This window comes from Helicoverpa armigera, chromosome 8 (genome assembly GCF_030705265.1).
Source record: "Helicoverpa armigera isolate CAAS_96S chromosome 8, ASM3070526v1, whole genome shotgun sequence".
Classification (NCBI taxonomy): domain Eukaryota; kingdom Metazoa; phylum Arthropoda; class Insecta; order Lepidoptera; family Noctuidae; genus Helicoverpa; species Helicoverpa armigera.
This window is the reverse complement of record NC_087127.1, coordinates 12,720,949-12,732,822: the sequence shown is the minus strand read 5'-3', so window position 1 is coordinate 12,732,822 and position 11,874 is coordinate 12,720,949. Positions and strand designations below refer to the sequence as shown.

The 11,874-nt window shown below is 34.8% G+C and overlaps 1 protein-coding gene across 1 annotated transcript; it reads left to right on the top strand.

Annotated features, from left to right (window-relative positions):
- Nucleotides 1-481: 481 nt before the first annotated feature.
- LOC110379713 (uncharacterized) lies at nucleotides 482-11,545 on the top strand. The gene is made up of 21 exons (XM_064035823.1): nucleotides 482-631; nucleotides 1,011-1,270; nucleotides 1,405-1,584; nucleotides 1,822-1,960; nucleotides 2,633-2,850; nucleotides 3,064-3,213; nucleotides 3,356-3,488; nucleotides 3,754-3,872; nucleotides 4,163-4,282; nucleotides 4,607-4,730; nucleotides 4,874-4,930; nucleotides 6,800-7,107; nucleotides 7,281-7,460; nucleotides 7,532-7,670; nucleotides 8,001-8,218; nucleotides 8,304-8,453; nucleotides 8,630-8,762; nucleotides 8,868-8,986; nucleotides 9,347-9,466; nucleotides 11,071-11,194; nucleotides 11,450-11,545. Exons 1-21 carry the CDS (start codon nucleotides 565-567, stop codon nucleotides 11,509-11,511), a joined length of 3,120 nt encoding a protein of 1,039 aa, XP_063891893.1. The 5' UTR covers nucleotides 482-564; the 3' UTR covers nucleotides 11,512-11,545.
- The last annotated feature ends 329 nt before the right edge of the window (nucleotides 11,546-11,874 follow it).

The window sequence follows — 11,874 nt, the reverse complement described above, 5'->3', positions numbered from 1 at the left end:
CTGTCCAAACAAGGCCTACCATTGTTATGGCAGTCAAATTTGATTTAGATAAGATACTAATTATAAAGACCAAAGAAGATATAGACGAGACAGTTACTTTTTGTTCTTTGCGAATCGTAGGCAAATAAACTTAAATTTTAGTGGCAGAGTAGGTCTTTCAATGTGCAGGCATTGTTTGTTTGACAGTTAATATCAATTTGATACAGTTCAAAGCCAAATTCAAACCAATAGATTTTACTTATTATATTATAATTAACCTATCTAGTTATTAGCTTGACCATATTCAGGATATCTCAACGATAACTTCTGGGACGAGAAAAATATAATAAATTAATGCCAGTGTGAAAAGTCAAAGAATTAATATAAAACTATGGCGAAGTTATATCATTAGGCACTCAATGTTTTTGTCGCAAATGTACAACATTAAAATGGCATATCTGATTTATTTATCTACTCTATACGTCTCAAAATGTTTCTTATAAGCACCTAAGTAAAATGATCCAGTAAAGTATCACTCTTTGCCTGACGTAGTTTCAAAAGACTGGTTCAAAATTAATTTCAAAAATGGGAATGGACGAAAAAGCACCTGAATATGAGTACAGCAAAGTTCCAACAAAAGCTCTGATAGCAGGCAAGTTTTTAATACACATATTTATAGAAAATCATCTGATCCCTATGGTTCTTATCAAATTCCGAGAGAATTACTTCCCGCATCCAGTTAAAACTCCTTTCTCAGGCTTTAGATTAACTTTGTTCCATTTAAATCAGTAATAATTTTGATGTGAAAGCCAGAAAACTTCAGCATTTATAATAATAGTAAAGATTAACGATATTTTATTTACTTTCTGTTATTAATATTAATGAATTAATGATCAGGTGCCTCTTGAGTTAGTAATGGTTTAAAGAAACAAATATAGGCGTAGTTTGTCACTGACCTTTCCTAATAATCTTTCTATTAGTACTAAGGATCTATTTTACTATTGTAACAAATGTTTCTTATTTTATTTCAGAAATCCCGGAGAAACCACCAGCTTATGGCTATGGAGTGAGACATGTTCAGCTTCTAATATGTTTACTAAGCCTAACAGTTAACTTCATAGCGAGAGGTCATCTGGGTGTTACTGTTGTAGCTATGACTAGTCCAAGAGATCATGCTTTAGCTTTAGATACACATACAAGTACAAATACAAATTATATTGAGAATATCACAACAAGTAATATTAGTATCGATGGTGTTCCTTCAATGGATTCTACAGAGGATCCCTTCAAAGTGAGTATGTAATTGAATCGCTGAGTTAAAATGAATACACTACAATATTTAGTAACTATTTAACGCCAATGCATACTGCTGAAATCGACGATTAGGTATTCCTATAACAACATTTTTTTGCATAAATTTTTCAGAAATTTGACTGGCCAAAATCGACTCAAGAAATGGTATTAGGCGCTTTCTTCTTGGGATACTGCATCATGACCTTCCCCATGGGAATTGTGGCACAACGATGGGGTGGCAAGATACCGTTACAAATTGCTTTATTTTTCAACGGCGTCATATCTCTTTTGACCCCGTGGCTTACAAACTGGGTAAGTTTTCATAAAAAAGTCAATCTATTGGTAAACATAAATGTACATATATAATAATCATACTCTTTGGCTTATAAGATTACGTAGAAGGCTCACTAATAACCAAAAAGTCCTCTGAAATGGACTTTACAATAAGTGCTATAATAAAAGTCGCTAGTTTACTTGGCCATGTGTAAAGTAAATAAAAAGTTTGTTTCTCCTACAGAAGTATTTATGAAATATGATGTTTTTTTCTAGGGTGGTTGGAAAGCAGTATGCGCCTGTCGTATAATACAAGGATTGTCTCAGGCAGGAGTATATCCCAGCGTCCAGACTTTGTTAGCTAAATGGGTTCCTGTCAGCGAGAGAGCGTCTTTGACTAGCTATGTTTACACAGGTTGGTGAAAGTAATCTTATCAAATTAAGTCATTGAACTCGTAGTCCAGTTTTTCTAAAGAGTTTTACCAAGAGGTAGTTACAAAATGCTACAGTGCTGCTACAGTGTCCATCTCTGTTGTATCGATTTAGCAAATTATGGGAGAACAAGTCAACCACGTAATTTGGAAAATAATTTAAATTCAGAAATAGAGGAACAGACAGTTTTCTTAGCAGACAAAATAATGTGCGCAGTTAGATTAGGTAACGACAATCATGACTTAGCACTCAAAAGTGACAGTTTAATACCATATTAAATAAGAGCACAGCACCTTGTTATAACAGCGATAAGTACACGTAAAATCCTTCTGATATAAGTTCATTAGACCCCTTAATATTATTTTAGCAAACGAGACTATGATTACTTGCTATCATAATATTCAAAGTCTGGCATTTGTTCAACTTTATTTAACAATCACAATGAGTGAAATTCAAGTTAATTCATAAATTACAGTAGAAATATTAAAAAAATAGAATGAAAATACTAGAAAGCTTTATAAGATAACCTGGTACCTGCTGGAGCTACCTCATAAGATAGCATAGTATGCGATGATATAGGATGTTTGTGGTAAATTGAGGTCTTAGTCTCATTCAGCTTTATTATTTAGTACAACAATAATTTAATTATTTGCAGGTTCAATAGTTGGCACCGTACTAGCATTCCAGTTGTCTGGCTTTTTGAGTGAATCAAAATGGGGATGGCCGTCAGCTTTTTGGGTTGTTGGTCTGATCTGCCTCATCTCGTTCGCACTGCTGACTGTATTTGGATCTGCATCTCCTGCTGTTCACAAAAGTATAAGCGATGAAGAGAAGAATTTTATTCTTGGCCGCATCGATGATGGAAAAGTTAGGGTAGGTATAAGTAGTTAAGACAATATTAAAAAATGTTACGGGTGAGATGACGTCAGGCAGAGAAGCATGGAAAACGAAGAGGGAAAAACGTTTTTTTCATTTTGGGAGAATTAGGGTGACATGATGAATATTTTGCTTTGGTCACTTAATATTAAACGTAGTAAAAAAATGCACCAGGAACTTTTAATAAAAATATTGTTTTATCCGTTGCAGAGATTGAAGACACCATGGAAAGCGATCCTACGTTCGAAGCCGTTGTGGGGTACACTAGCGACACACGTTGGCAGTGGAACTAGCTTCGTCTTCTTCTTCACTCAAGTGCCATCTTACATTCATTATATTCTTGGAGTTGATGTTAGAAGCGTAAGTTTTCGTCTACTATGTTTTACTACCTACTTGTAAGAGCATTTTCATAATATGCAGTGCCATTTCTGGACTTGCTCATATAGTATCGTCGGTTTTCGAAAAGGTTGAGTTTAATTTTTTAATATTATTTTAATTTTAGAGTGGTCTCCTGTCATCTTTGCCCTACATCGTGAGTTTCTTCACAAACATTACATTTGGAACACTATCAGACTTCATGACCAACAGGAACATCATAAGTGTCAGAAACGCGCGAAGAATATTTAATAGCATTTGTAAGTAAGGCTTGAAGTTTTCAATTACTACATCATTTGTTTTTTTGTCACTTTAGTAGGCAATATTAGTACTTTATTTATATAAAACTTTAGATATTCATTCAAAACATTTCCAATGTACACAGTATTGTCCTGTATTGATTCTAATTTCTTATTCGGGGTCATCTCAGCACGTGTTGTTCTTCCATATCGATTTTTTCATAACACACATATTTGATTCAAAATATGATCACTTGCTTATAAACCAAAATCTTACCTGTTTCAGCTCAGGTTGGAGTGGCGATATCACTAATTTGTGCAGCATTTACAACCAGCACAGTGGTAGGAGTTCTGTGCCTGGTCTGCTCCATGGGATGCCACATGGCGATGCACGTTGGATGGATGGTAAGAATTTTATTCCTGATGCATATTAAATCATGGAGTTTTAGAAATCATTGTTGCCATTGATCTTGTTACAAATAGTCCTCTCAATTACTTGCCACCAAGTAGACTAACATTAATTGAAATGGTCAACAGTCACCAACTAAATTCAGATCTCCTACCAGTGCTACTGCTCCTCTTTGAGGAATTATATCCTTTGTTTCCACCTCAAAAATACCTATTGAGCGTCCTCAAAAATGCTTGTGTATTAGAAATGACCTCGACACTAAAACTGGTAAATTGCTTATTTCCAGGTGAACCACATAGACTTGGCTCCTAACTTCAGCGGCACTCTCATGTCGATAGGCAACACGCTGATGAACATTTTGAACGTGCTGTTGCCCGTACTTGTGTCCTATGTTGTAACTGACATGGTTTGTATTTTTTTTTTCTAAGAGTTTGATCTCTTTGCAAATTAGCAAAACGATTTTTATAGTAGACCGGGATGGTATGACCGGGACGATTGGGATTCATTGGGGGAGCTATATGTTCAGCAGTGGATGGTTTGGCTGTATGATGATGATGTAATTGACGATGAATTTTAAATACAGAATATTGTTTTCTATTCCATTGCGGTTTTTTGAATATTGTAAAAAAAGAGCAACAATGTTAGCACCATAAAATTTGATTGCATTTAAAAGGTAAGGCTGCAACAAGATTTGGATTTCTTTCAAGTTTCTATATTTATTTTGTTCCAGAAAAATCAAATACAATGGCGGATCATGTTCTTCACGGTAGCTGCCTTAACTTTGACGACCAATGCTTTGTTTCTTGTACTGATGTCTGCTGACACACAACCGTGGAATGATGTCGATGAATGTGGTGAGATTTCTCATTATGAAATAAATGAGTACGTAGACAATGTAGGATATCTTGTATGTGTCCGTCTTGTATATTGAATAGATGACAAAACCACGAAATCCACCTTCGAAAAGCCTTTAACTTCTTTTTTGCTTTTCTTTCAGATACGAGCCTAGAAGATGCCGAAATTAAACAGAAAAGGGAAACGAAAGAAAAACAATAAAACAATGCCAAAACTTTGAGTTTCATTAAACATTCGGCCTTTTTATATTGACTTAAAATAATAATAAGCATGAATTAGCAATTTGGTCTATGATACAGTAATTATATACTTTCATAACAGTTACATCAGTGACAGAGTTATCGCCTGACCTGTAATCGAACTCACTCCTCTTACCTGAAAAATAGGTGTTTACTAATAGACTTTCACTCCTATCACAAAAATCATACTTTACTAGTAATTGTAGTCTATACCAATCAGTATTTGTTTGTGACCAAACGCAATCACTTTGTACTGCAGTAAGAAAACACAAGTTACGGGTCATACATGGAATTAATTTAACAACATACAAAGTGTCTAAAAGACATGTTATCGAGAAAACGGGTATCTAAATAATGACAAATTAGTAACAAGCTCTGAAAAGTTACAAATGAACTTGCGTTCTTTTAACAGCGCTTTCAAACCAACACATTTTAGGCTCAGTTTTTCCACAACATTTGAAAAATCCTGGTTGAAACAACGACAGCTAATACAGCGTGACAGATTTATTTCAACACAACCCGTGTTGTGCGTATAAAATCTGAGCGAATTCGCGCCAAAAATCGGCTAGCCTATGTTAGTGATATAAAAGTAATTCTGTCATGATTCATAGAGTCGAAAGCCTTACTCAGGTCCAAAAACAGTGAATAGCTTCAGGAAACTTTATATTATGTCACCTGAAAATAACAAGATCCGTAAGTTTATCAATTTACTAGGTAGTTTATAAACTTTCGTAAGATTCTAAACGGGAGATAAATTGTAATATTTTACGTTCACATTTTCGTTAATTGATAAACTTACTGAACTCACTCGTAAAATAATAAGTAAGCAGTAATGACGCGTGAAATGACGTTCAATAAATTGGGTTGACAGTATCTTTTTGTGAAAGCTTTAAATTGTATTGAACCTTCAATATTGTATTTCTAGCCACGCCTATTTCTATTTTTAGTTTTAAGATAAATTATTTGCATTTTACATAACATTAGTATTTCTTTGTTTATGTTACATCATTGGGAGTCTGGTGGAAGGTTTTGGTATGCTTGTTTTAAACTAGATAAGATATCGTCTAGCTAAAGAGCTAGAAAGTTATAGATGGGATACTTTAAGTAATTTACATGTCGAAAAATTTTAACATTGAAATCCTTTAAATAATGAACTAAATGTGAGATGTAACTATGTTTGTTGATGCTCTGGTGTATTACTACTACTACTTCTCAGTTTTATGACTTTTTAAACTTTAAGTTTTCCTTCGTCATTAATAATTTACAATCCAGTATGTTAAATGTACTTGAAATGATTTAAGGTAGATTTTATAAAATCATTCATTCCACAAAATGACACATGCCACATCTAGTAACTTCTTAACTCTATACTATTGCAAAACAATGTGTTGTCTATGCAGTAAAGTTCAAGCAGGATCATTCGAAGTCTGGCTTTGTTTGAAAATACAAGCTACGAAGGAAGCAAAATATTAACGTGAGATGAGTATGAACGAGAAATCACCTCAATATGAGTACAGTAAAGTTCCCACAAAACCTTTGATTGCTGGTAAGTTTGAATATAAAAATAAAAATTTACTTATGTGATTAATTTTGCCTTTCTTTGTCTACACTGTCATACCTCATCCCCGTACTGATAAATTATCTAGAGAACTTTCCCAAAAGTTTGTGTTCCTTGCTTACCTTTTTCTTCTGTTCCCAATTTTATATGTGGTTGGTACGATATGTTTTCTGCTTGCATTTCTCTTTGTCTGTCATCATAAAATGCACTAACGTTTTGTACCTCACAGTCATTGTTTGATTAACCAGCTATGTTTTATGATCTGTTTCAGATAATCCAGAGAAACCACCACCTTATGGGTATGGAGTTCGACACATTCAGCTACTTATATTTTTCTTCTGTCTATCGGTTAATTTTATAGCACGAGGTCACATGGGAGTAACAGTTGTTGCCATGACTAGTCCTAGTGTTCATAAATTAGTTTTAGACATAAATACAACCGAAATTAACAATTCGGTTAATAATACAGATCTCCAAAATGGAAAAAATGATACAGAAAATAATATTAACGATGGATATGTAGGAAATATGAGCATTGATGAAGTTGCAGTAGTAGATTATACTAATCAATCTTACAGCGTGAGTATTTATACTACCATTAGAAGTCATTGCTATTGAAATTAAAACATTAAATAAGTCTGTACAATAAAAAGTTGGAATATCAATAACAGCATTATTTAACATTATTTAACAAGTGGCACTAAAAATGTATAAAGTCATCTAAAAAAAAAATATTGTTTTTCATTTTTCAGACATATGACTGGCCAAAATCAACTCAAGAAATGGTTCTAGGCTCGTTCTTTTTAGGATACGGCATCATGACCTTCCCAATGGGGATGGTAGTACAACGATGGGGTGGCAAGATACCGATGCAAATAGCTTTATTTGTCAATGGAATAGTTTCTATTTTGGCTCCATGGCTTATCAGATGGGTAAGTTCTTATCACTGAAGAATATATTTAGGTTTCCTAAAAAGTATTAATGAAAATATTTATATCTGTAGGGAAGTTGGAAAGCCGTTTGTGCCTGCCGCATAGCTCAAGGCTTGTCTCAGGCTGGAGTCTATCCCAGCATCCAGAACTTGTTGGCAAAATGGGTTCCCGTAAGTGAGCGAGGCTCTCTAACTAGCTACGTATACACAGGTAACTAAATATATTATTAACTATGAATTTAAGGTCGTTATCCTGAGGCAAGTTTGTTGAACCGAAACAAATTCACAAAAGCAAATGATATAACAATACCAAAAGACAAAGGTTTTCCACTACAAAGAACATAATAAAGAGAATAAAGAACTTCACTATCAGTGACAATTTAATACTGGACAAGATAAAAATGTACCTATCAACGTAGATAATTTACATACAACGTAAGATAACGAGGTCCCTATAGAACTAATGTCCAAGAAGATAAAAAACATAAGTGTTTATCTAACTTTCATTCAGATAATACAAATGGTGACGTTAATTTTCCAGGTTCAACAATTGGAACAGTATTAGGGTTCCAGCTGTCTGGTGTTCTGAGTGAAACTAAATGGGGTTGGCCATCAGCGTTTTGGGCTGTCGGTCTGATATGCTTAGCTTTCTTTCTGCTGCTTACTGTCTTTGGGGCAGCAAGTCCTGCAAACCACAAAAACATTAGTGACGATGAAAAGAACTACATTTTGGGTCGCATTGATGATGGAAAAGTCAGGGTAGGTAAAATAAACCTTTAAAAAGTTTCTCCAAGTTATAATAATCAGAAAATTGTCTTCAAAGTGAATTCTTATTTTATTGCAGAGACACAAAATACCATGGAAAGCGATCATGACTTCAAGGCCGATGTGGGGTGCGCTAGCATCACATGTTGGGGCTGGTACCACCTTTGTGTTCTACTTCACTCAAGTTCCTTCCTATATTCATTATATTCTTGGCATCAACGTCAAAAGCGTAAGTAGTTTGCAAATATTATCCGGCTCAGATTCTTGACCTTTTGACTAATATTATCAAGCCATTTAACTTGGAGCTGTTTTTTTTATACTGCCAAGTCAGGACTCCAGAACTATGTAATTATACCTGCAATCCAAAGAACATGGATGATAATTGCATTGATGTTATGATTTCAGAGCGGTCTTCTATCATCTTTACCATATTTAGTTAGTTTCTTCACAAGCATTGCCTTTGGAACGATATCAGACTTCCTAACTAACAGAAAAATCGTGTCTGTGAAGAATGCGCGAAGAATTTTCAATAGCATCTGTGAGTATTAAATTGCCTTTTATACTATTTTTGTATTTTGTGTTTCACCTTTACTTACTGTTTTATTTAGATTGCATCTTACTTGTTTATTATTATCAATTTCAGCTCAAGTTGGAATAGCAATCTCACTAATCTGCGCATCGTACACAACAAGCACAGTGATCGCAGTATTATGTCTAGTCTGCGCTATGGGATGTCACATGGCGATACACGTCGGTTGGATGGTAAACTTACGAATAAAGCTTTCTTTTTTGACTTACGAATAGACTTTGAAGTTGCCTAAAATGTACTGTGAAGACAAACCACAGTAAAACAGGATTAGCATTCACAATAAATCGCTCTTTTGCTTTACTAAGGCAAGGTACAGATCCTTATGGTAAAAGAAGGAATAATAGTTAATCACGCTTGCCGACTTAAAGTCCAAGTTTTACTCTATCGTTGGTATCCAAGATCCACTTAGAAAGTACCTGGAATCGAACCTTCATTCTTGAGAAGACAGGTGTTTTAAGCCGCAGTGTTTTAAGTAAAATTAGAAAAAAAATATAGGTACACTGTTTAAAAGCTATATTTTCTCCTATTCCCAGGTGAATCACATCGACTTGGCTCCAAACTTCAGCGGCACTCTCATGACGCTGGGCAACACTCTCACTAACATTGGCACTGTGCTGCTACCTGTACTCGTGTCACGCGTCGTCACTGATATGGTAATGACTACTTTTTCAGTTTATTATTATGAAAAATCTCTTCTGTTTTTGTTTAAGAAGTCTATAATTTTTGCTGTCTTGCATACATCATACATGAATGAATATCTTTAGTGATTCTTCTCCGTAAGTTAATTCTCTTGAAAGCGCACAGATAACATGACCTTTTAAAGCAGCCTTGTCTGGTTTTAAGCAAAAATTTAACACTATAGTTAATCACACTATTTTTAAAGCTAATGTCATACAATTTTTGTTAATTATTATATATATTTTGTTATCTGTAAGAGCTTTTAGCTATATGACCGCCGATTGTGTCACCGACTTTAAAATATTTTGTTTTGTCAGTGGCGGCCCTAGGGGTGTGCGAACTGTGCCATCGCACAGGGCCTCACGCTTAGGGGGGCCTCGCGCTACAACCCACACTAATATAAAAAAAAATATAATTAATTCCGAGTTTAATTTGAGAGTCCTTAAACAAACAATTTTAAAAAATTCGCGCTCGCTACGCTCGCGGCTGTTCACTTGACAGTGCATTTAACTTGATTAGTTAGAGTACTTTTATGTCCCAAAACTCAAAAATTTTCGCGCTCGCTACGCTCGCAACTTCACCCTGCGCTGTTGTTTATTATACAAGCTTAGGTGCTTTAGGAACCCAAGGCTGAAAATTTTTTGCGCTCGCTACGCTCGCGGGTGTTTTACTTTCCTTACTTTTATATCCCGAAACTCAAAAATTTTCGCGCTCGCTACGCTCGCGACCTGCACTGTTGTTTATTATACAATTTTAGGTTTTACTTTCCACTTGTTTTCTTTTTTTCATCCTTTTTTAGGCGAACCTAGAAGGTAGCGCCGCTTTTAAGTCCTTTTATTAACAAGAAAATAACTCCTACTTTCCGTATGAACTTTCTTATTTACGACGTTCGTACTACTCAAGTCACAATCTTTCAATATATAGGGGGCGCTTGGGTCATGATTGCACCCGGGCGTTACATGAGCTAGAGACGGCCCTGAATCAGTTATACGAAGAGCTGAATATTATCTCGGTGCTGAAATATATATATTAGAAAATAATTTAACTGAAATTTATCCCACTACCGAAATAGTCTTGAGAATCCGAATTATATACAATAATAATATCGAAAAAGTAGTTTTTCGAATTATTTTCGGCTTAAAATTATTAAAACATGTTTAAGGAATTCGATGACACAAGATCGACTTTCAGCCCTTGCTATTCTTTCGATCGAAAATGATCTTGCTCATTCATTCGATTATTCTGCTTTAATTAAAGAAGTTAGTCTTAAGAAAAGTCGCAAGCATCATCATTTCAATATATGTTAAGTTTGTGATTCTTTAAATATTAACTGTAGTAAAAAATAAATTTTATTAATTTGTTTAACTTGAGCATTTCTCCTCAAACATGACGATTAGCTAATCAAAACACCAGCTTACTCTCGCAACACATACTTTTCACGTAGGACAAAGGGCCTCGCATAGACCTGCCGCACGTAGCCTCGCAATGGCTAGGGCCGCCACTGTGTTTTGTTGTGTCTATCTATTTACTTTTCTATTGTCTCTTCTATAGGATTAACCTAATATATTGAATGTTTCAGAAAAATCAAATACAATGGCGCATCATGTTCTTCACTGTGGCTGCAGTAACTTTAACAACAAACGCTCTGTTTGTGTTACTGGTGTCAGCCGATACACAACCGTGGAACGATTTGGAGCAGCACGGTTAGTATAGTCCTCCTCAAACTTTTTGTGGTCACTTCGCAGTAATTGCAGTTATAAATCCTAGGTAGCTGCAGTCGCCAAGGGTGGGGTAGGGTATATACGGGAGACTTATGCTAAACGACATGAGTTAAGCTTCTAATAAATAAATATGACAATATCTTTGACCTCGGGACGTCGAGGCCTCGGGACTAGGCCAAAATTGCTGTACATAAAATGGCGCAAAACATATTTAATTTTTTTTTTCTTTAATTTCAGATACGGCCCTTGAAAACGTGGAAACAGAACAGAAAGAAAATAAAGAAAAGCAAGAAAAATAAGTTAATATTCCTAACAAATAAATATTCTGCTTCATTTGGGTGTTGTATAATTTTATCCTTCTCTTATGAATCATGCTGATTGTTACATGAATAACTTGTGGGTCCCCCGAAAGACAATTTTATTGTCCACTCTAACTTTAATTCTACACCAAACATTTTTCCGAGAAAATAAATAATTATCAATTTCTACTTCATTTAACAATTACTCTTATTCTGTAATTAAATTACGAAAATATTGAAACAGAAACTCTTTTCCATTAAATTCTTGGAAACCATCACAGCTCTTAATAAAGTAATTAAGCAGAACAGTAAAAAACTTTGTAATTACCTCGAGAATAACTCGTAAACGTAAGTTATGAAAGC